At 40.2% G+C, this 27,500-nt stretch overlaps 1 protein-coding gene across 2 annotated transcripts in view; it reads right to left on the bottom strand.

Moving 5' to 3' along the window:
* Positions 1 to 855: 855 nt before the first annotated feature.
* Positions 856 to 27,500, bottom strand: part of ACACA (acetyl-CoA carboxylase alpha) — a 483,059-nt gene continuing 456,414 nt past the window's right edge. For both annotated transcript variants that reach the window (XM_077295311.1, XM_077295310.1), the window contains exons 55-56: positions 5,502 to 5,638; positions 856 to 2,008 (exon numbers count right to left, since the gene is read on the bottom strand). In XM_077295311.1, the coding sequence (XP_077151426.1) occupies positions 1,882 to 2,008; positions 5,502 to 5,638 (264 nt within the window). In that variant the 3' untranslated portion in view covers positions 856 to 1,881. The remainder of the gene's footprint in view (positions 2,009 to 5,501; positions 5,639 to 27,500) is intronic.

The following is a 27,500-nucleotide window of genomic DNA, read 5'->3' as shown; positions in this document are numbered from 1 at the left end:
AATGTGATGTGTAGAAGTGTTATTTTACAAAGGTCAATGAGTATTACACAATTGTTATTTCTAGTAATGAGATGCTGGGACATGAGATTCTGGGGAGGAGGAAGCATATATCTGACTTTACAACTGATGATTAGTAAATATGCTTGTTGTCTCAGGCTGACACTACGGGTTCCTACTAGCCTCTTTTGGCCGGTGTCTGCTAACAATTAAACAAGGGGCCCATAGGTGTGAATACAGATATATATCTATATGTAAATAGTTATATAGAGGCCTCTCTCATATTTATAAACATACACACACACACATACTGTGTATATGTGTGTGTGTATATATATATATATATATATATATATATATATATATATATATATATATATATATATATATATATATATATATATATATATATATATATATATATATATATATATATACATAGCTCCTGAAACAACCGGTATGGAGAAACCCGTTGAACGGTGTTGCCAGCTAGAAAAAAGTAGAGTGTAAGTGTCCAAAAAGAAAGGAGGCAGCACTCACCGTTCCGGGCGTTGATTCTTTATTCACAAGCAGGTAAAAACATTGCAGTGGCGACCATGTAGGATTACAACTGTTTCACGCTGCCGTGAAACGGCCATCAAAACAGCTGCAGTCCTACGTTGTCTCCACCTCTTCTACCGAACCGCAATGTTTTTACATGCTTGTGAATAAAGAATCAACGCCCGGAACGGTGAGTGCTGCCTCCTTTCTTTTTGGAGATATATATATATATATATATATATACACACACACACGACCATCTATATATATATATATATATATATATATATATATATAGATACATGTAGTTGTGTACATTTCATCACCATTTCATCACTAGCATACAATGCTTATTTTGAAGGAACTTTCCATATTCATATACAATATCGCAACAAAAAGTCCATTATACAGTATATGTAAAAGGACTAGCTGGCTACTATTTTTGCTAATATTTGGCTGCTGCTTCATTTTTTTAGCATGTTTATTTTGCATGTTTCTGGGTGAAAAGAAAAGAGAGCCGCCACCATCACCAAGCCAACGTAGCCTCCATGACAATTCTTTTACATTTACAGAGGAGCTTAGTGTAACTATAAAGTTGAAGGAGACTATATAATTTTCAGCAATGGCCATGGCATACACTACTGTAACTTACACTGCATATAGACAACCAGCAAAAACCATGCACATGTGTCACCTTAAGTTGGGTTTGGTAATAGTAGTCAGAAGATGGGTTAATGCTATGGCGCTGTCAAAAAAAATGAGATTCACACTCCCATATACAATATAATACAATAGTGTACATTGGCCAAGTGAGCTTTAAGAATTAGGTCTTAAAGTGAAACACTGATAAAAGATGCATATCTCTATGGTATAGCTTGTACTAGAATGACAAGGAAAGGCCTAAGTGGTAAAGCAATCCTTAGCCTTTCTATTTTAATATTTTTAAGACACGCAATGAAGCAAACACACAAATTTTGACTTTTTTTCTAATTCCTACACAAGCATCCAAAGCTTGCATGCTATCCTCCAAGTATCCCTGACAAAAGATTTTGGTACAAACTAAGCCATTGTACCAATGCTCCAAAGCCATGAGTCAATTATGGTCTTTATCTAGGACACTTGCACATTTGGATATCTCCAGTAGACTAAACTCCTTTAAAAAATGGAGCACTGAGATGCCAGATTTGCACGTTTCCTCATTTTCAAGCTACATATCCTACTAGAGGTGCGTATATATAAAATAAAACTAAATGGAATTTTAAAAGGCTATTCATCGTTCTAGAATGTTTCTTCGTTCCGAAACACAATAGTCGTATATGTTGAGGTTGAACTCCGAACAGAGCTCTATGTAGATGTCGGGGAATCCATGGTTGACAGAATTCGCACAATTTCAGCTCTCTGTGTGGGTGAAATGTGTTGTGTCATATGAACAATTGAATCCATGGCAACTTCTGGGTTTTCTTGCACCAAGCTGTAAGGATAGTAACAGATTATAAATGAGCACAATTATTATACGAGACAAAAGAAAAAGAGGAATTCTACAAAGCAAAAATACAGCACAGGATGAATGAAGGCTTAACAAACGACTCATACCTACATTCATACTTTATTTCAGGATAATTACTTATTCCTATATTGACATTTTATTAAATAGTGCCCTGTGCCAAGAGATGGCTTCAGTAGGAGAAATGCTGCAGGCCATACAACTACTTAGATAACAATAAGGAAAACTAATATGATGATATCAGGCATCGTGAAAATTATAATCCAGATTAGGTCTCCAATAATCCCTGGGATAACAAGGTTTGCAGCACTACTGGAACAATCAATATCGGAGATTGCATCCTCTGCACCCATCATTGCCCCCTCATCTATCCGCTCTCTTTTTTACTTTTACCTCTTAGGACTGGTCTACATAAAAAAAAATGTTTTGGTTTACTAAAAAATTTAGAATATGCTACAGCTATACTAAAGAGCAAAATAAAAGAATATTCAAAGCACAAAGGTTTCTGCATTTATTAAAAGGAAGGACAATAATAAAATAAACACACCACTAATGCTGGACCACTTTACTGAAAGCTAGAAATGGCAATTTATGCTCGACAGAACCATTGCTTTATTTAAAAAATATGGACAACTTCGGGCCTTTGTTTGTCTTTTTTTAAAGGTAACTTACAGTGCCTTGCGAAAGTATTCGGCCCTCTGGCACTTTTCAACCTTTTCCCACATATCATGCTTCAAACACAAAGATACCAAATGTAAATTTTTGGTGAAGAATCAACAACAAGTGGAACACAATTGTGAAGTTGAACGAAATTTATTGGTTATTTAAAATTTTTGTGGAAATTCAATAACTGAAAAGTGGGGCATGCAATATTATTTGGCCCCTTTACCTTAATACTTTGTTGCGCCACCTTTTGCTGCGATTACAGCTGCAAGTTGCTTGGGGTATGTCTCTATCAGTTTTGTACATCGAGAGACTGAAATTCTTGCCCATTCTTCCTTGGCAAACAGCTCGAGCTCAGTGAGGTTTGATGGAGATCGTTTGTGAACAGAAGTTTTCAGCTCTTTCCACAGATTCTCAATTGGATTGAGGTCTGGACTTTGACTTGGCCATTCTAACACCTGGATATGTTTATTTGTGACCCATTCCATTGTAGATTTTGCTTTATGTTTGGGATCATTGTCTTGTTGGAAGACAAATCTCCGTCCCAGTTTTGCAGACTCCAACGGGTTTTCTTCAAGAATGGTCCTGTATTTGTCTCCATCCATCTTCCCATCAATTTTAACCATCTTCCCTGTCCCTGCTGAAGAAAAGCAGGCCCAAACCATGAAGCTGCCACCACCATGTTTGACAGTGGGGATGGTGTGTTCAGGGTGATGAGCTGTGTTGCCTTTACGCCAATATCGTTTGGCTTTGTTGCCAAAAAGTTCGATTTTCGTTTCATCTGACCAGGGCACCTTCTTCCACATGTTTGGTGTGTCTCCCAGGTGGCTTGTTGCAAACTTTAAACTTTATTGATATCTTTGAGAAATGGCTTTCTTCGAGCCACTCTTCCATAAAGGCCAGATTTGTGCAGTGTAAGACTGATTGTTGTTCTATGGACAGACTGTCCCACCTCAGCTGTAGATCTCTGCAGTTCATCCAGAGTGATCATGGGCCTCATGGCTGCATCTCTGATCAGTCTTCTCCTTGTTTGAGATGAAAGTTTAGAGGGATGGCTGGGTCTTGGTAGATTTGCAGTGGTATGATACTCCTTGCATTTCAATATGATCGCTTACACAGTGCTCCTTGGGATTTTTAAAGTTTTGGAAATCATTTTGTATCCAAGTCCGGCTTTAAACTTCTCCACAACAGTATCTCGGACCTGCCTGTTGTGTTCCTTGGTCTTCATGATGCTCTCTGTGCTTCAAACAGAACCCTGAGACTATCATAGTGCAGGTGCATTTATACGGAGACTTGATTACACACAAGTGATTATATTTATCATAATTAGGCATTTAGGACAACATTGCATCATTCAGAGATCCACAATGAACTTCTGGAGTGAGTTTGCTGCACTGAAATTAAAGGGGCCGAATAATATTGCACGCCCCACTTTTCAGTTTTTGAATTTCAAAAAAAATTTAAAATAACCAATACATTTCATTCAACTTCACAACTGTGTTCCACTTGTTGTTGATTCTTCACCAAAAATGTACATTTGGTATCTTTATGTTTGAAGCATGATATGTGGGAAAAGGTTGAAAAGTTCCAGGGGGCCGAATACTTTCTCAAGGCACTGTATGTCCCCAAATGCTATTAGCCTGCAGGTTTATAGTGTTATGAAGGTGACCGGCTGTTGAACAGAAAGCCTGGCTACCAGGAGAAAGTGAACTTTATTCGTCCTGGTCACCGACGGCTTTCAGTCAAAGAGTTGTGCCCGAAGTAGCTGCTCAGTACACAGGGAGAGGTGGCTGGAAGCACGTTCTGGCACATTAACAGACATCTCTGCAGTGGATCAGTGGCTGTCACTCAATGTGCCACCTCTCCCTGTGTACTAAGCAGTGACTGTAACTGCTGAGGCTCCCGGGATTTAGCAAAGTCATTTCCTCTTGGTAGCCATACTTTTAGAGCAGTGACTGGGAAGCTTAAGAACGCTATTAGCCTGCAGATTAACCCTATATCTGTAGGCTAATAGTGCTTGGGGACATGACTGGGTCCTTTTAAATATATGTATTTTGGCAATTGGGTTTAATTACGAATTTTGCACGGTTTCCTTCATGTAGCCTCTGTGTTACATTATCTATTGTTGGCTGCAGAGTGAGTTCAGACCATTCTGACAGTTTGTGACTCTTATCTGTCTTTTACTGGGCTCCTCTCAGCTTATGATCACAGGGAAAGTTCAGCTCTCCCTTAAAGTTCAGCTATAAGGAGAGGAAACAAAAGTTACAAACGCCCTGTCTGAATGAGCTGTTGCAGATTCTTAGGGTCCACTGGCATCGACCAACAAGCGGCATAAAAACAACCGGTGAATGGTAAACCTTAAAGAGCACTAAACAATGCACACTGAGCCATCTGTAATAGATGGCTCAGTGCACATAGGCTGCCATTGTTCTCTGCAGTTGAAGTCCTGTTTACACAGGATGATGTACTGATAACGACAATCTTTTGCTCTGTGCAAAAGACCTTTTCACTCAACGTACAACCATTTTGCACATTCGTTGAACGATTAAGAGCATTCACTGGGTGAAATAGGCATTACTAAGAACGCACATTCACGAATATCTTTCAGTGTGAATGCAGCCTAAGTTCATTTTGCCATGCAGTAGCAATAAGCAACCAAGCAAAAAGCCTTAATAGTCAAATCATGCTTAAGTGTTTAATTATTTTTTATCAAAATACAATACATGCATATAAGTTAAAAATAAACAAATTGTCTCTGAAGATGTAGAATTGTTTGTAATAAAAAATAACTCAATACCTGCGAATTTGCTTGAGGATATAATCTCTTGAAATGTATTTGATATTTTCATCAACAACAGAACGGGTCCCCTCGTCTTCAGTCAATTGTTTTTCCAGCCATTCCACCACATCTTTATTATTATCCCATAGATAAGCCTGGAAATGCAAACATATTTCTATTAGTGTCTGGTACTTTCCTTCATTTGCAAATTATTACAACATTATATTTCTATAGAATACCACCAGCTGTCCTTTTTAAAGAAGAGAGTGGGCAGCCACAGAATGGTCAGAGATCATGCTCATCACTGTAACCCAGCGCTGCCGTGTACTTTACTGAGTTGATAATGAACGGTAACCGCTCTAATGAGGTCACCATTCAACGACAGCTTAGTAAAACAATGAGCAATGAGCAAGAACTTGTGCGATCTCCCTCTATCACAGTGAGGATGGCTGAAGAGAGTTATGGGGTCCCACAACATGGAAGTTTGGACCCAACTTTTGTGAGAAAGTTGGGTCCTTTTTCGGTCATTAGGGACACAAGGGATCTCTTTTGTTTAGTGATATTTAGAAAATCCACTAGTCTGAGACCTGGACTGGTGACCTACTCTAAGTCTGGTTAGTGGAATATTGGGCTTAATAATCAAGTTTCTTGTATTACACTGCATTCAAAATTATGCTAATTGCTTTTAAGTGTCATAAAGATGTAATTTTTTTGTTTTTAAAATAAACTCACAGATGGTATTCTGTCTCAGAACTCTTTGGATTGCTGAAATCAATCTCGATCTCCTGTGAAAATTAATTTGCCAGGTGAACCCAATTAATGGAAAACTACTTGAGGGCGACATTCCACATTATTAAAGGGAATCTGTCACCTCATTTTGCCGCTATAAACTGTGGCCACAGCCATTAGGGGTTTATCTATAGCATTCTGTAATGCTGTAGATAAGCCCCCCGATGTAACCTGAAAGATAAGAAAAACAAGTTCGATAATACTCATCTGGGGCAGTCCCCTGCGGTCCGGGTCCGATGAGCGTTGCAGGTCTGGGTCCGGCGCATCCCATCTTCATGCGATGACGTCCTCTTCCATGCTTCTGTCGCGGCTCATGCGCAGGCGTAATTCTCTGCCCTGATGAGGGCAGAGCAAAGTACTGCAGTGCGCAGGGGCTGGGAAAGGTCAGAGAGGCCTGGCACCTGCAGTACTTTATGCTGCCACAAACAGGGCAAATCAGTACACCTGCGCAGGGGCCGCAACAGAAGCAAGAATGAGGACGTCATTGCATGAAGGTGGGAGGCGCCAGACCCGGACCTGCGATGACTATCGGACTGGACCGCGCCCCCAGGTGAATATAATATAACTTGTCTGTCTTATCTTTCAGGTTACATCGGGGGCTTATCTACAGCATTACAGAATGCTGTAGATAAGTCCCTAATGGCGGTGGCCGCAGTTTATAGCGGCAAAATTAGCTGACATATTCCCTTTAAGAAGCCATGAGTTTCAAGCAATATGGGAAAGAAAAATTCTCTCTCTGTTGCCAAAAAACATAAAATGGTGCAATGCCTTGGACAAGGTATAACATTAGATAATGGTGGCTGATACAGAGCACAGACAGGTTTGTGCAGATTAAGGCATAATGAAGAAAGGCTTTTGCCAGACAAATTCATTGTACTAAGAGAGCAGCTGCTAAAATAAAAGCAGCAAAAAGGTAGTTGAAGCTGCTGGTGCCCTTGGAGTCATGTGAACCTCAAGGTGTAGGATCCTCCAGATGACTGCAGCTGTGCATAAACCTTCTATTCGGCCACCCCTAAACAGTCCTTACAAGCAGAAATGGTTTAATTGCGAGCCATGCCTGGTTTCCTTTTTAGGTCATATAGTGGTTAGGAACCATCCATAAGAGGCACACCTTGACGTGGTTGGATGTCCTTTGATCGAAAACCATTAACTAAGCACATTACGTTTTTAACATTTAGGGTACGTTACCACGGTTAGTAAACACAGCGTCCAACCTGCAGCGGCCAGATGTTATAGCATAGTGGATGGGATTTCAAGAAATCCCATCTGCACTATGTGTGCACCGCACTGGCACCCGTGGCTTCCCTGCGGAGATGTTCATGCGGCATGTCTTTCCAGAACGCAGCACGCCTTTCCAGACCACAGCACATCTATTTATCTTGCAGAGACACTCAGTCTCCGCAAGATAAATGTCACCTGTACAATGTATTGGACGCGGTGAATCCGCACAGTTCAATGACCACAAGTGGAGTCACCTTCATTTAATAGCCGGCAGCGCTTTGGACGTAGCGGACATGTGCGGTGTCCAAAGCGCTGCCTAATACTGAACATGTGCACATACCCTAACAGCAATAGTAGAGCTCATGTATTCGTTAGTCGCAGTGTGCTGACACAGCGCATATACATCATTGGAAGGTTTGCCCAATAAAATTTGTTTTACACTCCAATGGTGGTTTTGAACATTATACTGACTCATTTGCATCAACCATTTAGGAAAGAGAAAAACAGCATTTGCATAATAATTTGGAACAAGGTGTATTATTATTCTAAGTGATATACTTTAACAAAATGTAAAGCCATATAAGCCATGAAATCTCTTCTAGCTTGTATAGTTCTGTTGTGTTGTGGTAGGTACACAATATCCTGAATATCCAGGTTTTATAGACACGTTACCTCACACTGAATTAATAAGTTCGCTTTCAAGTCAATACCAGTAAACCCCAATGGACCTATTGGATTTTGGGGGGCTTGCATTTGACTGCAACAATAGGACTGTAGACTACACTGGAAAACAAACAAAGGAACAAAACAGAAAATACACAAAACCCCAAGATGTCCCTTGTAAAATCCCTTTTACATGGGCAGATAATTGACCAAACAAATGTGAAAACGCTTGTTCCCAAACACAGGCCTTTGAATTAATGCTGGTTGAATTGTTATATCCACGACTGGCACTCCTTCGGCCGTGTAAGTAGGCCTTTAGAAATAGAGATTGATCATTTTGCATACCAAAATCCTCAAATTATACACATTTATACATAAATCGCAGTAGGACTCCGTATAACAATGCCTGCAATACCTAGTTAAAACATTAAGATCATTTACATCTACAGGCAAGACATTTCATGCAGTTATCCTTCAGTTTCCAACTTTCCATCTTGACGGATGGATGACCACATTATCATTTAAGAGTGTTTAAAACCTAATGGCTACTCTCACTCCTCATTTTCTGTACAAATCATTTAGAAATCAGTTTGTTTTGCCTACCACCAAGCCGAGTTACTACCATTAGTGCTCATTCATATTTATGCAATTTTGTTTGGGTAATTAAACACAAAGTTCGGTCTTTAAAAGCAGAAGTCTCTGGTATTTGTAAAAGAAAATCTTGATGTCAATGAGTTTAGAGTATGGTATCATTCAATAAAAACAATTTTTAGCAAATTTATGTTCTGTAAAAGATAATGGACATGGAATAGTATATCCAGCCTTGCTAAATAGTATCAGCCTGGCATTATTGTTGAGATATAAAAAAAGAAAAGTAGATGATTCCTTCTTAACGAATACAAAAATACCAGCAACACCATAACCCCATAATATGTGCAAAAGCCTCTGTCTGACAAAACAGGGGTTTTAATGGAAAAGAGAAGGCTGATGTCCACCGTTTAAGGTACTATGGCAAAAAAGTGTCTTACTGCCTAGTGTCTTACTGCCCTGCACACTAGCCAGGGCAAGGTGCAGGATCAGACAGGGCTTATGTATGTGATGGCGCACAAAGGGAAAGACCCGTCTAGGGTAATAGGGAGCGCAGGTTTCAGCATAAGATGAGTGTAGAGGGATCACCATCTTTCTCCTTTCCCTATCATCAGGGCTTTCCTTTACCAGGTTCCTCACCCCCTCCTGTTTCTCACACTGGGCAGCTCTCTGCCCTGGACTTGGACCCAATTCGCTGTTTCTTTTATTTTGCCTTGTGATTCATAGGTGTTCTGCTGTGAACACAAGGCACTCCAGCGGGTTTAATAAGACTCCAGCCCGCATCAAAGCCGGGACATGTCCGCTGTTTTGAACAGCTTACATGTGCCCGCAATAGCGGCGGGTGAAATCGCGATTCACCCACCGCTATTAACTAGTTAAATGCCGCTGTCAAACACAGACAACGGCATTTAACCAGCGCTTCTGCCCGGGCGGCCAAAAATGAGCGCATCGCTGACCCCCGTCACATGATCGGGGGTCAGCGATGCTTCTGAATAGTAACCATAGAGGTCCTTGAACCTCTATGGTTACTGATCGCCGGTAGCTGTGAGCGCCACCCTGTGGTCGGCGCTCACAGCACACCTGCATTTCTGCTGCATAGCAGCGATCTGATGATCGCTGCTATGTAGCAGAGCCGATCGCGTTGTGCCAGCTTCTAGCCTCCTATGGAGGCTATTGAAGCATGGCAAAAGTAAAAAAAAAGTAAAAAAAAAATGTGAAAAAAATTAAAAAATATATAAAAGTTTAAATCACCCCCCTTTCGCCCCATTCAAAATAAATCAATAAAAAAATCAAACCTACACATATTTTGTATCGTCGCGTTCAGAATCGCCCGATCTATCAATAAAAAAAGCATTAAACTGATCGCTAAACAGCGTAGCGAGAAAAAAATTAGAAACACCAGAATTACGTTTTGTTGGTCGCAGCGACATTGCATTAAAATGCAATGTATCTGCACCAAAATGGTATCATTAAAAACGCCAGCTCGGCACGCAAAAAATAAGCCCTCAACCGACCCCAGATCATGAAAAATGGAGACGCTACGGGTATCGGAAAATGGTGCAATTTTTTTATATTTTTTTTAGTAAAGTTTGGAATTATTTTTCACCACTTAGATAAAAAATAACCTAGTCATGTTAGGTGTCTATGAACTCGTACTGACCTGGAGAATCATAATGGCAGGTCAGTTTTAGCATTTAGTGAACCTAGCAAAAAAGCTAAACAAAAAACAAGTGTGGGACTGCACTTTTTTTGCAATTTCACCGCACTTGGAATTTTTTTCCCGTTTTCTAGTACACGACATGGTAAAACCAATGATGTGGTTCAAAAGTACAACTCGTGCCGCAAAAAATAAGCCCTCAAAAGGCCAAATTGACGGAAAAATATAAAAGTTATGACTCTGGGAAGGAGGGGAGCGAAAAACGAACACGGAAAAACGGAAAATCCCAAGGTCATGAAGGGGTTAATACTAGGTACTTGAAGAATCTTATGTTACCTTATGTTATTTTAGCATTGCTATTGCTTCTATAGATGGTAATCTGACATTTTATGGATGTTCGGTCATAACATCACGTGTTCTATAACATTAGTTATTATAACAGCTATACTGTTTCATCTCTGCAGCCAATCAAACTTTGAGCCCATTCTTGATCAGATTCCCAATATTTCAAACAACAATACTATGCCAATATTAACCAGCCTCTTTCTGCCCCTAAGATACGCAACACTAGTTTTATTGTATGAATCAATGCCTTTTAATTGTTAATATTTATTTCTTATATGTCTGGCTGCAGGTAGTTTCTCTTCATAAATACAGTACACAGTAAAGTGATCTAACGGCTGCGTGTGAAGTAAAAGACATTATTTAATGTATTAGCTGTATGAGGCCCATACAAATAGGATGTTGCACACTTAATAATAACACACTTATTTACACAATAATATATATATATATATATATATATATATATATATATATATATATACATATATATATATATGTATGTATGTACTAGCTGAAGAGCCCGACGTTGCCTGGGCATAGTAAATATCTGTGGTTAGTTATAGCACCTCACTTCTCTTATTTTCCCATCACGCCTCTCATTTTCCCCCTCACATCTCTCATTTTCTCCCTTACACCTCTCATTTTCCCCCTCATTCCTCTCATTCCCCCCTAACACTTGTCATTTCGACCTCACGTCTGTCATTTTCCAATCACTCCACTATTTTCCCTCACTCCTCTCATTTGGTACTCACACCTTTTCATTTTCACCTCACACCCCTCATTTTCACCTCACACCTCTCATTTTCCCCTCAGTATACAGGTCCTTCTCAAAAAATTAGCATATAGTGTTAAATTTCATTATTTACCATAATGTAATGATTACAATTAAACTTTCATATATTATAGATTCATTATCCACCAACTGAAATTTGTCAGGTCTTTTATTGTTTTAATACTGATGATTTTGGCATACAACTCCTGATAACCCCAAAAACCTGTCTCAATAAATTAGCATATTTCACCCGTCCAATCAAATAAAAGTGTTTTTTAATAACAAACAAAAAAAACATCAAATAATAATGTTCAGTTATGCACTCAATACTTGGTCGGGAATCCTTTGGCAGAAATGACTGCTTCAATGCGGCGTGGCATGGAGGCAATCAGCCTGTGACACTGCTGAGATGTTATGGAGGCCCAGGATGCTTCAATAGCGGCCTTAAGCTCATCCAGAGTGTTGGGTCTTGCGTCTCTCAACTTTCTCTTCACAATATCCCACAGATTCTCTATGGGGTTCAGGTCAGGAGAGTTGGCAGGCCAATTGAGCACAGTAATACCATGGTCAGTAAACCATTTACCAGTGGTTTTGGCACTGTGAGCAGGTGCCAGGAAGCATGAAGTGCTCCAAAATCTCCTGATAGCTAGCTGCATTGACCCTGCCCTTGATGAAACACAGTGGACCAACACCAGCAGCTGACATGGCACCCCACACCACTGACTGTGGGTACTTGACACTGGACTTCAGGCATTTTGGCATTTCCTTCTCCCCAGTCTTCCTCCAGACTCTGGCACCTTGATTTCCGAATGACATGCAAAATTTGCTTTCATCAGAAAAAAGTACTTGGGACCACTTAGCAACAGTCCAGTGCTGCTTCTCTGTAGCCCAGGTCAGGCGCTTCTGCCGCTGTTTATGGTTCAAAAGTGGCTTTACCTGGGGAATGCGGCACCTGTAGCCCATTTCCTGCACACGCCTGTGCACGGTGGCTCTGGATGTTTCCACACCAGACTCAGTCCACTGCTTCCTCAGGTTCCCCAAGGTCTGGAATCGGTCCTTCTCCACAATCTTCCTCAGGGTCCGGTCACCTCTTCTCGTTGTACAGCGTTTTCTGCCACATTGTTTCCTTCCAACAGACTTACCATTGAGGTGCCTTGATACAGCACTCTGGGAACAGCCTATTTGTTGAGAAATTTCTTTCTGGGTCTTACCCTCTTGCTTGAGGGTGTCAATGATGGCCTTCTTGACATCTGTCAGGTCGCTAGTCTTACCCATGATGGGGGTTTTGAGTAATGAACCAGGCAGGGAGTTTTTAAAAGCCTCAGGTATCTTTTGCATGTGTTTAGAGTTAATTAGTTGATTCAGAAGATTAGGGTAATAGGTCGTTTAGAGAACCTTTTCTTGATATGCTAATTTATTGAGACAGGTTTTTTGGGTTATCAGGAGTTGTAGGCCAAAATCATCAGTATTAAAACAATAAAAGACCTGACAAATTTCAGTTGGTGGATAATGAATCTATAATATATGAAAGTTTAATTGTAATCATTACATTATGGTAAATAATGAAATTTAACACTATATGCTAATTTTTTGAGAAGGACCTGTATACGTTTGTCATCTCCCTTATATATAGCATACACCTGTATGTCATCTCCTGTATATAGTATATACCTGTATGTCATCTCCCCTGTAAATAGTATACCTGCTGTATGTCATCTCCTCCTGTATATTGTATATACCTATGTGTCATCTCCTCCTGTATATAGTATATACCTGTATGTCATCTCTTGTGTACATACTATATACCTGTATGTCATCTCCTCCTATATATAGTATATACCTGTATGTCATCTCCTGTATATAGTATATACCTGTATGCCATCTCCCCTGTATATAGTATATACCTGCCTGCTGTATGTCATCTCCTCCTCTATATACCTATGTGTCATTTCCTCTTTTATATAGTATATACCTGTATGTCATCTCCTCCTGTATATAGTATATATGTGTGTCATCTCCTGTACACTGTGTTCCAAATTATTATGCAAATTGGATTTAAGTGTCATAAAGTTTAATTGTTTTGTTTTTCAAATAAACTTGTGGATGGTATTGTGTCTCAGGGCTCAGTGAATCACTGAAATCAATCTTGAACACATGTGATAATTAGTTTTCCAGGTGATTCTAATTAAAGGAAAACTACTCAAAAATGGTGTTCCATATTATTATGCAGGTCACAGTTTTCAAGCAATATGGGAAATAAAAAGGATCTCTCTGCTGCTGAAAAGCGTTAAATAGTGCAATGCCTTGGACAAGGTATGAAAAAATTAGATATTTTACGAAAACTTAAGAGTGATCATCATACTCTGATGAGATTTGTGACTGAAACAGAGCACAGACAGAGTTCATGCAAATAAAGGCATAATGAGGAAGTTTTCTGCCAGACAAATTCATTGGATTAAGAGAGCAGCTGCCAAAATACCATTACAAAGCAGCAAACAGTTATTTGAAGCTGCTGGTGCGTCTGGAGTCCCTCGAAAATCAAGGTGTAGGATCCTTCAAAGGCTTGCTGTGGTGCATAAACCTACTATTCAGCCACTCCTAAACAGTGTTCACAAGCAGAAACGGTTGCAGTGGGCCCAGACATACATGAAGACTAATTTTCAAACAGTCTTGTTTACTGATGAGTGTCGAGCAACCCTGGAAGGTCCATATGGATGGAGTAGTGGATGGTTGGTGGATGGCCACCATGTCCCAACAAGGCTGCGACGTCAGCAAGGAGGTGGAGGAGTCATGTTTTGGGCTGGAATCATGGGGAACCAGCTGGTAGGGCCCTTTAAGGTTCCTGAAGGTGTGAAAATGACCTCAGCAAAGTAAATAGAGTTTCTGACTGACAACTTTCTTCCATGGTCTAAAAAGCAGAAACGTGCCTTCAGGTACAAAATCATCTTCATGCATGACAATGAATACCTCTAAGTAATTGGCTGCTATGGGCATAAAAGGAGATAAACTCATGGTGTGGCCACCATCTTCCCCTGACCTCAACCCTATAGAGAACCTTTGGAGCATCATCAAACAAAAGATCTATGAGGGTGGGAGGCAGTTCACATCAAAACAGCAGCTCTGGAAGGCTATTCTGACTTCATGCAAAGAAATACAAGCAGAAACTCTCCATAAACTCACAAGATCAATGGATGCAAGAATTGTGAAGGTGATATCAAAGAATGGTTCCTATGTTAACATGTATCTTGGCCTGTTAGGATGTTTTGGAGTTAAATAGCTTTTTTGTTCAGTGAATGTGACCTCCTAATGCTGCAAATTCCACAAATGAGCATTTTCAGTTATTTAAAACATATCAAATGTTTAGAAATACTACTGTGCCTAATAATTTGGAAGAGTGCATTTTGAGTTTTTATTCATTTTGGAGATTATACTGTTATCATTGGGAGGTTTCTTCAATAAAATTCGATGTATACTCTAACGGGTGATGACTTTTATTAGACTGACTGTCATTTGCACTGACCATTTAGGAAAATCCGAGAAAAATGTAATTTGCATAATAATTTGGAACATAGTGTATATAGTATATACCTGTAAGTCATCTCCTCCTGTATATAGTATATACCTGTGTGTCATCTGCTCCTGTATATAGTATATACCTGTGTGTCATCTCCTCCTGTATATAGTATATACCTGTGTGTCATCTCCTCCTGTATATAGTATATATCTGTGGGTCATCTCCCCTGTATATAGTATGTACCTGTATGTCATCTCCTGTATATAGTATGTACCTGTATGTCATCTCCACTGTATATAGTATATACCAGTGTGTCATCTCCTCCTGTATATAGTATATACCTGTGTGTCATCTCCCCTGTATATAGTATATATGTGTGTGTCACCTCCTCCTGTATATAGTATATACCTGTATGCCATCTCCTCCTGTATATAGTATATACCTGTGTGTCATCTCCCCTGTATATAGTATATATGTGTGTGTCATCTCCCCTGTATATAGTATATACCTGTGTGTCATCTCCTCCTGTATTAGACCTCGCTCACACATTATTTGGTCAGTATTTTTACCTCAGTATTTGTAAGCTAAATTGGCAGTCTGATAAATCCCCAGCCAACAGGAAGCCCTCCCCCCTGGCAGTATATATTAGCTCACACATGCACATAATAGACAGGTCATGTGACTGACAGCTGCCGTATTTCCAATATGGTACAGTTGTTACTCCTGTAGTTTGCTTATTAATCAGATTTTTATTTTTGAAAGATAATACCAGACTTGTGTGTGTTTTAGGGCGAGTTTCATGTGTCAAGTTGTGTGTGTTGAGTTGCGTGTGGCGACATGCATGTAGCGACTTGTGAGATTAGTTTTGTGTGGCGACATGCGTGCAGCAACTTTTTGTGCGTTGAGTTGCATGTGACAGGTTAGTGTAGCAAGTTGTGTGCAGCAAGTTTTGCGCATGGCGAGTTTTATGTGTGGTGCGTTTTGAGTATGTGCAAGTTTTGTGTGAGGCAACTTTTGCATGTGTTGCAACTTTTGTGCATGTGGCAACTTTTCCGCGTGTGCAAGTTTTGCATGTGGCGAGTTTTCCATGAGGTGAGTTTTGCACGTGTGGCGAGTTTTGCGTGAGCCTAGTTTTGCATGTGGCGAGTTTTGAGCGGTGACTTTTGTGTTTCGACCTTTATGTGGCGAGGTTGGTGTATGTGTGGTGAAATGTGTGCCGAGGGTGGTATATGTGTTCAAGCACGTGGTAGCGTGTGGCGCATTTTGTGTGTGTGTTCATATCCCCGTGTGTGGTGAGTATCCCATGTCAGGGCCCCACCTTAGCAACTGTACGGTACATACTCTTTGGCGCCATCGCTCTCACTCTTTAAGTCCCCCTTGTTCACATCTGGCAGCTGTCAATTTCCCTCCAACACTTTTCCTTTCACTTTTTCCCCATTATGTAGATAGGGGCAAAATTGTTTGGTGGATTGGAACGCGCGGGGTTAAAATTTTGCCTCACAACATAGCCTATGACGCTCTCGGTGTCCAGACATGTGACTGTGCAAAATTTTGTGGCTGTAGCTGCGACGGTGCAGATGCCAATCCCATGTGTATACACACACACATACATACGCACACACATTCAGCTGTATATATTATATGTGTATCCCGAATCCACCATTAGGGTATGTTCACACAATGTGTTTCCAAGCAGGTTTGGAGTGCGTTCGCGCTGAAACCAGCTTGTAAAAGCACTAGCAAAACAGTAAAAAAAACCAAAACATTCCTTTCCATATAAAATAAAAAACTTGTGTTGATCACGCTTTTGATGGTCTTTTATTTAACTGCTTCGGTTTTCCAAAGATGTCAAGCGGTTAAAAGAAGTGACATGTTCATTCTTCTGGCATTTTCTGTTCTGAAGACCCTGTGTACTTTACAATACAAGTTAATGTGAAGGCCCCCAGAAGAAACTCAGGAATCTTTTTGAGCATTTGGTCAGCCTTTTTGCTTGAAAAACAGTTTGCAGTTTTTCATTGTTGAATGGCTTTAATAAGATGTCCAGAAAACACCAGTAAAGAGAAGCCACAAAAATGCTGGAAAAATGCAAAAGAATATCGCAAGAAAAACAATGTGTGAACATGCCCTAAGGATTCATTGGTTTTTTTTCTTTGCATGTTTTGTAATGAGGGGTAAGAAATAAGCTGTGGCAAGGACACTTTCTAAGCACAAGTCTTACATTTAAAAAAAAAAAAAAAAACCTTTAAGGATGACCTGTCTCAAAGAAACTGAGTGAAATGCATTATAAAAAAATACAATAATAATGGAAATATCTTAAAAATCCCTGAGCTCTCCGGGTTCTAATTTTTTTTATTTTTTTTTGCTGTGTCACTCCAATGCAGTCACTCCAAATCAGAGATATTGCTTTTGGAGCGTAGTATGTGAAATCTCTGCTTGTAGATCAATTGGGCGTTTCTTCAGAGTCTTCTATGGGATCTTGCAATTCGATTGCTAGCATCTGGGATGGAGGGATGAAGTACATGCACCCAGAGAAACCTTTCTTGCAATTCAACAGAGTACTGCTTCAGAGATTTCCAAAGGCAATAAATGTGAATATCTCAGGGATTTTAACAAAGTATTTAACACATGTTTGAGCAAGTGACAGGTCCTATTTAAACTACTATAAGACCTTTTAAGTGAATCCATACTTTATATTAAAAATGGCAATAAAGCTATATATGTAAAATTCATCATGTTTTTAGATTCATTACATAGTTGATGTTTTGACCATTAATTTATTCTGCATGTTGGATAATTAGAATCTATTGATATTTGGATATGATACGAGAGATGGTTCTGAGTCAATGACTTTTATAAGAGCTACAAGTATCTGTATGAAGCTTCCTCTAGCTTTGACTGAAGACACACACGGTGGAATTTTATCAAGTAATAGATTAACAGCTTTTTGGCAAAGGGAAGGAAAAGCCATTGATATTTTTTAAAAGGGTTTTATATGCATTTTTTTTTTAAAGAAAAATATTGCTCATTATGGTTAGGTGTACTAGGTTGTTGGACATGGATAAACTGATCCAGGTTATATTTTATTTGAGAATGACTTAATTGATGAGGTAGTTTCTCTGACCATGTTTTCTCCCAGAGAAAAAGGTTGCCTAATATTTTCCTATCCAGTAATTCACATTATACATGCATTACCAAAAATACACAAAAGGTACAAAACCACTGCATTATAAACCAATTACCGTATATACTCGAGTATAAGCTGAGGCACCTAATTTTGACATGAAAAACTGGGTAAGCTTATTGACTCCAGTATAAGCCGGGTATGCATTGTCCCTTCATCCTTGTCCGGGTTTGCATTGTCCCTTCATCCTTGTCCTGGTATGCATGGCTCCCCCGTCCCTATCCTTGTATGCATGCCCCCCCATCCCTATCCTTGTATGCATGGCTCCCCATCACTGTCCTGGTATGCATGGCTCTCCCATCCCTGTCGTTGTATGCATGGCTCCCCCGTCCCTGTATGCATGGCTCCCCGATCCCTGTCGTTGTATGCATGGCTCACCGGTCCCTGTCATTGTATGCATGGCTCACCAGTCCCTGTCGTCATATGCATGGCTCCCAGGTCCCTGTTGTTGTATGCAAGGTTCCCAGGTCCCTGTTGTTGTATGCAAGGCTCCCCGGTCCCTGTCGTATGCAAGGATCCCCGGTCCCTGTCGTATGCAAGGCTCCCCGGTCCCTGTCGTTGTATGCATGGCTCCCCGGTCCCTGTCACTGTATGCATGGCTCCCCTATCCTTGGCAGCTCTTCCTGCCAAGCGATCACGTGGCCCCGCTCATTAAGGTAATGAATATTCACTCCACGCCTATGAGAGTGGAGAGGCATGCATATTCCTACCTTAATGAGCGGGGTCACAAGATCGATCGGCATAGCTTGAATGCTGCTGACTGGCATTATGAATTCCTTGGATTATTTTTGTATCCCTTTCATGTTTTATACAGTTCAACTACCTTTTCCCGTAGATCCGTTGACAATTCTTTTGCTTTCCCCATGACTCTCAATCCAGAAACGTCAGTGGCTGGATGAAAGATGCAAGAGTCTGTCTGGATCCCAGAAACTCACTCAGCTTTTATGCACACACACTGATTACAAGCAAACAGGTCACAGGTGAGGATGTTACCTTTTAGTAGACATTTAAACCCATTTATGTCAACTTCCGTGCATGTTATCAGGCCAAAGTCACCAGGGTATGTGAACTTTCGATCAGGGTCATTTGGAGGTTTTGGGTTGTCATTATGATTTAAAAATAGAAAAAACAGTAGTTTGACAACAAATGGCTTCACCCAACCACTAATTATGAGTGGAGAAAAAGTTTTGGTGTTATCATTCATATTCTCTGAAGAAAGCAATACTTTACTTTCTGGGGTATGTAAACTTTTGTGCACAACTGTATATAGCTTAGAGAGATTCAGTTTTAATTACGTGATGTCAAATAATAGAAAATAAAAGAATTAACTGGGTAGAAGGGCAAAATGAGCAATTGTAAGTACACGGTGCTATATAATATGATGATTGCAATATATGAAGAGGATAAAAACTTTGATGGGAGGAGGAGTGCTTATTTAATAAATATCTATCTTTAAGTCCTAACCACTTTTGAAATGTGTTTTATTATAAAATTCCCTACTACATGGGTCCCTTTGGGTATGAATTTACACAGGAAGCACCATTTGTAATCATATTCAATGCTTCATATTTTATTCATGTTCTATACACTATTAAGTACCAATTTCATATGTAGATTCAAGGTTGTCTAATGGTTTTATCAATACGATTTTACGATCTCAGAAGGTGAAAATTTAAATTAAATCACCACTGTGATTATCCATATATAACGTCACTACGTTATGATATATTCTATTACTAAGAGCATGAGCAGGACTGGAAACATGTCTGCATTCTTTTGTTATCTGTGATGCCCACTGGATCTCTTTTTTATGAAGCATGAAATAAATGGGTATTTTTGAATTCCCTATGCTGCACACTTTGGGTGCTTTCTTGAATTTACTACTCATCCAGAGCTAAGGTGTAGACCGAACATGAATTTCCAAGTTTGGAATGGTGTATCAACTTTTCCATTTTTCTTTTTTAGATTTAATGTGCCATATGTGGAATCTAGAAATATTGTTGTATTATTATCGTAACAAAGTGCATCTTAAAACAGTCTCTCTGGCCTCACCAGACAGATACCCCCTAGTTGTTGGTGAGACATCGCTCAGTAGACAGTTTTCGTAGAAGTGGTTCTATTCCGCACAGTCCTTTCTATGGATAGAGCAATCTGTAGTTTAGCAATATAACTGACTCCATCTGTACCTATTTTAATGTTATATTGGGTTCATAAGGCACAAAAAGCGTACATTTGAAAGATATTTTTAATTTGAGCATGGACTTTCACTACAGATGGTAAGGCCAAGACCAATGACACAACACAGGGCGCAGGTGCAGTTGTCCCATGTACAAAAGTCTATAAGGCTCAAAGTGAGGCTCCCACCACCGCACCAACTCACAGATGTATTATCGGTACCTGCAAGTGCAACTTCTTCTAGCAGCCCGTGAATGGCCACTCGATGCTGCTTATGCAGAGCACAGCAGACAAGATGAGTTTGCTAGGCGCTGTCCTAAATGACAAAGCTCAATTTCATGAAGTGAGCTGTCATCTTCAACCCTACCTATGCAAAGCAAAGCAGCCTTTGGCAAACTCATCTTGACTGCTGCACTCTGCAGCAGTCAAAATTAATTTTGCAAATGGGTTTCATTAAAAATTTGTCTGCATTTGTTATCTATAGGTCAGACGGGGAATTGGTAACTCTTATCTGTATCCTTCTGGGCTACTCTCAGCTGATTTATAACCACAAGTAAAATGTAGACGGAAAAAAGATCTGTAGAAAGCAAACAGTTGTGTATTTTAGTAATGAAATAAAGAATAGTTGTCCCCAACGGCAGACAACCCATTTAAGTGGTGGTGCACAGGAGCAATTAAAAGACTGGGTTTTCGCCCGCCAGTAACAAATCTCTAGCTACTGTGGCTCCTTAGATTTCTCTGACCTAGTACCAATTTAATTTGTACATTCATAATAGACAAAATCCATAAAATATTTTTATTCTACGTGAAAAAAAAGAAGTTAAAACAAGTTAAATCTGTTGTATGCACATCTTTTAAATGTCGATCTAGTTTAGAAATGCAAAAAAACATCCATACAAAAAACAAAAGTAAAAACATTGCAGCACTATCCTTAGCCAGAGTATATTCATTTTATTAATACCAGAGGAATCTACTGTTTATAACAGCTAGCAAATCCACCTCAACTAAGAAAATGTTTGTGCCAAGATTTGAAAGTGATGCTTTACCATTCATACAGTAAAATCCCATAGTGAGCCGCTATGATTAACTACATCATAAACCTATTGTAATGCAGAAAAGTGCAGCCTGGGGAGCTTTGCATACATTATACTATGTGATATAAAACAGGACACAAGACTGCTGTAAAAGAAGAAAATGTGCTTTACTTAACACAGAATTTCAGTGGGAAATATTCTGTTTACTATGTTAATATATTTGAATATGTAATCCTTTATACAAATAAGCATGCTCAAGATATTGGTATATCCCAACATGCAGGAGAGCCATTTACTGAATGTAGATATAGAAGATAGCAGCCAAGCAGACTATAAAAGACAGTTTTCAATTCCAACATAATATATGGTAATCTCTCAGGTGTGATGAATGGTGAAGTCCACCGCTGAATGTGCCAGATACATATGCCAGCTCCATTAGAGGGTTATTTCTATGGGGGCTATTTATGGCATATCCACAGAATCTCAAGAATGGGTCCCCACGGGAATGGGGAAGTGGCCATGCATTTGGGTCTCTCTCCATTCACTTATATGGGCATTTCAAAATGTCTATGCAGGTATGTACAGCAATTTCTGAAATTCTCCCACATGTTAATAGAGAGAAACACATACGCCTACCTCTCCATGGTTAGTGCCACATGACAGGACCATGTTCTCATGTTAGTGTCGGCAGCCAGTAGTGGGACCGAAATCTATCACATATTTATGGTATTTGCAAATTTCCCAGACGGGGAAACTCCTTGAATTATGCCAATTCTTTACCGTTTACATTCACAAACAGGACACCTTGAAAAAATCATGAGGAACAAGTTATATTAGAAAGTTGAAGAACATTGTCAAGAAAACAGGAATTCTCCACTCAACAGTGGTAATGATGGGACCATGGGGACTTCACAGAAGAAAACCGTGATATCATAACCACAAGAATTGTACAAACAGATTGTGCTATCCTATGAAATCATAGTGGTAGAGGAAGCAAAGCCAGTATATGACTTTTCTTTTAATATCTGAGATACATATCAACTATCCTGAAATATGGACTATGTCTACAATAGATCTGCACAAAGGGACTGTTCTTTACAGGGAACCTGACACATGATGCATGCTGCCTGAACCACGGGCGGCATGTATCAGACACTGGCTGCATGATTTCAGCCACGTATGTTTGCCTCAAACACTGCAGAATTTCATAGACAAACATGCATTAATAGCCAGCTGGGGACTAGTCAGAAAGGCTGGACTTTGGTGCTTTCTCCCTGCTTGCTCCCCTTGATTGACAGATCTCGCTCCCGGCATGTGAATAGGTAGAGACCCGCTAGTCACTGGCAGCAGAAGGGGATCCACCTTTCCGACTTTTAATACATCCCATAAGAGAGTGGAAAACTAACATTGCATGTCCACGGTGCTAATGAATTAAATGTAGTAATACTACTGTTAAAGGGACTCTGTCACCTGAATTTGGCGGGCCCTGTGTTTGGTCCGATAGGCGGTGTTTTCTCTTGTTTCATTCACCCCTTCCTTTTCCGCTGGCCGCAATATTGTCTTGAATGTGAGTTGGTTTCCTCCGTAGAACACGTGTGCGCAATGCAATCTTGCCTTGCGCACGCGCAGTATGCTTTGCCCAACTGCGGGCAAAGCCGAAAAGCATTAGTGCACATGTGCCAGCGCACTATGTCCTGGAAGTATTTCGCTGTGTTACGGGACATAGTGCGCCGGCGCATGCGCACTAATGCTTTCCGGGTTTGTCCACAGTTGGGCAAAGCATACTGCGCGTGCGCAAGGCAAGATTGCATTGCGCACGCGTGTTCTACGGAGGAAACCAACTCACATTCAAGACAATATTGCGGCCAGCGGGAAAGGAAGGGGTGAATGAAACAAGAGAAAACACCGCCCATTGGACCGTAAACAAGGCCCGCCAAATTCAGGTGACAGAGTCCCTTTAAATTATGTTTTCGAAATAGGATGTAAAACACTAATCACGTCTGTTAATTTCAGCTGCACTAAATCTTCACGGACATTTAGGTAATAATAAGTCATACACCATTATGGTAGCATTTTAAAACATTACTGAAGAAAATACTATTTTAAACTAGTATAATTATAATTTCAGTAATCGTTTCTGATTATTTTTATTATAGTAGTGAAAAATTGGATAAATATGACATAAAAAAGAAAAAGGCCAGCACATATTTCTTTATCAGTCTAGGGACAGGCTACACACTACTAGAATATCATGATTTAAATTATATCTTATATAAAAGCAGTTAGAATGAGCAGACTGTAGAAGAGGCAAAAAATAAATAAATAAAAAGCAAAATATCTGGATAGAAATTACACTTGCTGTAAATCCTGCACAAAGCAAGATTTAACCAGGAATCCCAAAGCTTTTAGTTTGGGTGAATATTTAATACTGTTATTAATCATTTTTAATCCGTTTGCTTTTAATTAAGAAACAGCATGATGCTTTCCTATCAACATATGCCAGGGAGCAGATTAATTGTAGCTTAAGATAACTTGCCTTGATTGGTGTAATGTATTAGCTAACAAGGCACAAGCTCCAAAACACATGCAAGCATTGCCTGGAAATGCTCAAGAAATCCCCCGGCAGCCATGCTCCCCCACCGCAACCTTTTCAGCCACATCTATCTTAAATTGTTGAAAATGCCTAGCAGCTAGCTCGAGAATGGTCATTGTGAAATGTTGATGGGGTCTGCCAAGGATGAACAATAACGGGACACAAACATTCAGGAAAGAAAGCACTATTGAGCATCCCGTGAAATGTTAGAAAATATATCAACTGACTCTACAATGGTAAACAAAAAACCTTCTATAAAAAAAAAATTTGGGGAACTGCATTATTTTTTCTTACCTAAGTAATGATTAAATGCTATCAGCAATGGATGTACGTACAAGTACGTACAAGTGTTTATTACATATAACGATGTTCACGGCACACAGGGAAATATGATACGGCCTTCCCCAGTTTTGCTTATTATTTTACATTTCAGTTATGTGCCAGCCTTCAATCTTGTTGTTTGGGATCCTTCACAGTATCATTTTCATCCACTTAGACGGCATGACTAAAATGCATTTATACACCAGATTTTATATGCATTTTTGGTGGTGTTTTCATTTTGTATCATTAGTGAATACAATAAAGGAGAATGTGGTCAAATTATGCGCTGCTGAATCATTGTAGTCCAAAGGTATTATTAAAAGTGGTCCTGTTTGGTGACCTGTTTGGCGTCGACATGTGGTATTTCCTGATGAAGGAGTTCTTGGGAGAAGAGCCTTGGTGAGAGAGGTAAAGAAAAACCCCAAAATCACTGTAACTGAGCTCCAGAGATGCAGTAGGGAGATGGGAGAAAGTTCCACAAAGTCAACTATCACTGTAGCCCTTAACCAGTCTGGCCTTTATGGAAGAGTGGCCCGACGGAGGCCTCTCCTCAGTGCAAAACATATGAAAGCCTGCATAGAGTTTTCTAAAAAAACACATGAAGGACTCCCAAACTATGAGAAATAAAATTCTCTGGTCTGATGAGATGAAGATAGACCTTTTTGGTGATAATGCTAAGCGTTATATGTGGAGAACACCAGGCACTGCTCATCACCTGCCCAATACAATACCAACAATGAAACATGGTGGTGGCAGCATCATCATGCTATGGGGGTGTTTATCAGCGGCAGGGACAGGACGACTGGTTGTCATTGAAGGAAACATGAATGCGGCCAAGTACAGAGATATCATGGATGAAAACCTCTTCCAGAGTGCTCTGGATCTCAGACTTGGCCGAAGGTTCACCTTCCAACAAGACAATGACCCTAAGCACACAGCTAAAATAACAAAGGAGTGGCTTCAGAACAACTCTGTGACCATCCTTGACTGGCCCAGCCAGAGCCCTGACCTAAAGCCAATTGAACATCTCTGGGCAGCATGGTGGCGCAGTGGTTAGCACAGCAGCCTTGCAGCGCTGGAGTCCTGGGTTCTAATCCCACCTTGGACAACATCTGCAAAGAGTTTGTATGTTCTCTCCGTGTTTGTGTGGGTTTCCTCCGGGCACTCCGGTTTCCTCCCACATTTCAAAGACATACTGATAGGGAATTTAGATTGTGAGCCCCAAAGGGGACAGCGATGATAATGTGTTCAAACTGTAAAGCGCTGCGTAATATGTTAGCGCTATATAAAAATAAAGATTATTATTATTATTATTATTATCTCTGGAGCAACCTGAAAATGGCTGTCCACCAACGTTCACTATCCAACCTGACGGAACTGGAGAGGATCTGCAAGGAAAAATGGTAGAGGATCCCCAAATTCAGGTGTGAAAAACTTGTTGCATCATTCCCAAAAAGACTCATGGCTGTACTAGCTCAAAAGGGTGCTTCTACTCAATACTGAGCAAAGGGTCTGTATACTTATATGATATTTCAGTTTTGTTTTGTTTTTAGTTTGCAAAAATTACTACATTTCTGTTTTTTTTTCCAGTCAAGATGAGGTGCAGTGTGTACATTAATGAGAAAAAAATGAACTTTTTTGAATTTACCAAATGGCTGCAATGAAAAAAAGACTGAAAAATTTAAAGTGGTATGAATACTTTCTGTAGCCACTGAAGAACATCAGCAACCAAAATACAAATTTAGCAGTCCACTATAACAAATTCACCATGGAGAAGACTCTCACACCACCTCCTCACCTCACCCCCTATCTGTCGGAGTCCCGCAAAGTTCAGTCCTACGGCCTCTGCTCTTCTCCATCTATACCTTTGGCCTCGGACAGCTCATAGAGTCCCATGGCTTTCAGTACCATCTCTATGCTGACGACACAAAGATCTACATCTCTGGACCAGATATCATCACCCTACTAACCAGAATCCCACAATGTCTGTCTGCTATTTCATCCTTCTTCTCTGCTAGATTTCTAAAACTTAATATGGACAAAATAGAATTCATCATCTTTCCCCCATCTCACTTGACTCCCCCAACAGACCTATCCATTAAAGTAAATGGCTGCCCACTCTCCCCAGTCCCACGAGCTTACTGCCTCGGGGTAATCGTTCACACTGATCTCTCCTTTAAACCACATATCCAAGTCCTTTCCACTTCCTGCCGACTTCAACTCAAAAATATTTCCCGGATCCATACATTCCTAAACCAAGAATCTGCAAAAAACCCTAGTCCATGCCCTCATCATCTCCCGCCTTGACTACTGCAACCTCCTGCTCTGTGGCCTCCCCTCTAACACGCTCGCACCCCTCCAATCTATTCTAAACTCTGCTGCCCAACTAATCCACCTGTCCCCCCTGCTATTCCCCAGCCTCTCCCCTCTGTCAATCCCTACATTGGCTCCCCATTACCCAACGACTTCAGTTCAAAACCCTAACCATGACATACAAAGCCATCTACAACATGTCTCCTCCATACATCTGTGACCTCGTCTCCCGGTACTTAACTGCACGCAACCTCCGATCCTCACAAGATATTCTTCTATACTCCCCTCTTATCTCCTCTTCCCACAATCGCATACAAGATTTCTCCCACACATACCCCATACTCTGGAATGCTCTACCATAACATATCAGACTCTCGCCTATCGTGGAAACCTTCAAAAAGAACCTGAAGACCTACCTCTTCCGACAAGCCTACAACCTGCAGTAACAACAGATAGACCAAACTGCTGCACGATCAGATCTACCCTCACCTACTGTATTCTTACCCATCCCTTGTAGATTGTGAGCCCTCGCGGGCAAGGTCCTCTCTCCTCATGTACCAATCGTGACTTGTATTGATTAAGATTATTGTATTTTTTTTTAATTATGTATACCCCTCCTCATATGTAAAGCGCCATGGAATAAATGGCGCTATAATAATAATAATACATCAGACTCTATATAGATAGATACTTCTGCACCAAAGCTGTGACACTTACTACATAGATACAAAGATAACTAAGTTAACAATGTAGACACATAAGCAGTGCCAGGTATATTACATATATAAGGAAACACACCTAAGCTTACTATGTAGATACGGAAACAGAAACAACCTTAGTGCATAGAATAG

The sequence above is a fragment of the Ranitomeya variabilis genome, chromosome 3 (genome assembly GCF_051348905.1).
Source record: "Ranitomeya variabilis isolate aRanVar5 chromosome 3, aRanVar5.hap1, whole genome shotgun sequence".
Classification (NCBI taxonomy): domain Eukaryota; kingdom Metazoa; phylum Chordata; class Amphibia; order Anura; family Dendrobatidae; genus Ranitomeya; species Ranitomeya variabilis.
This window is presented reverse-complemented; position numbering and strand designations above follow the sequence as displayed.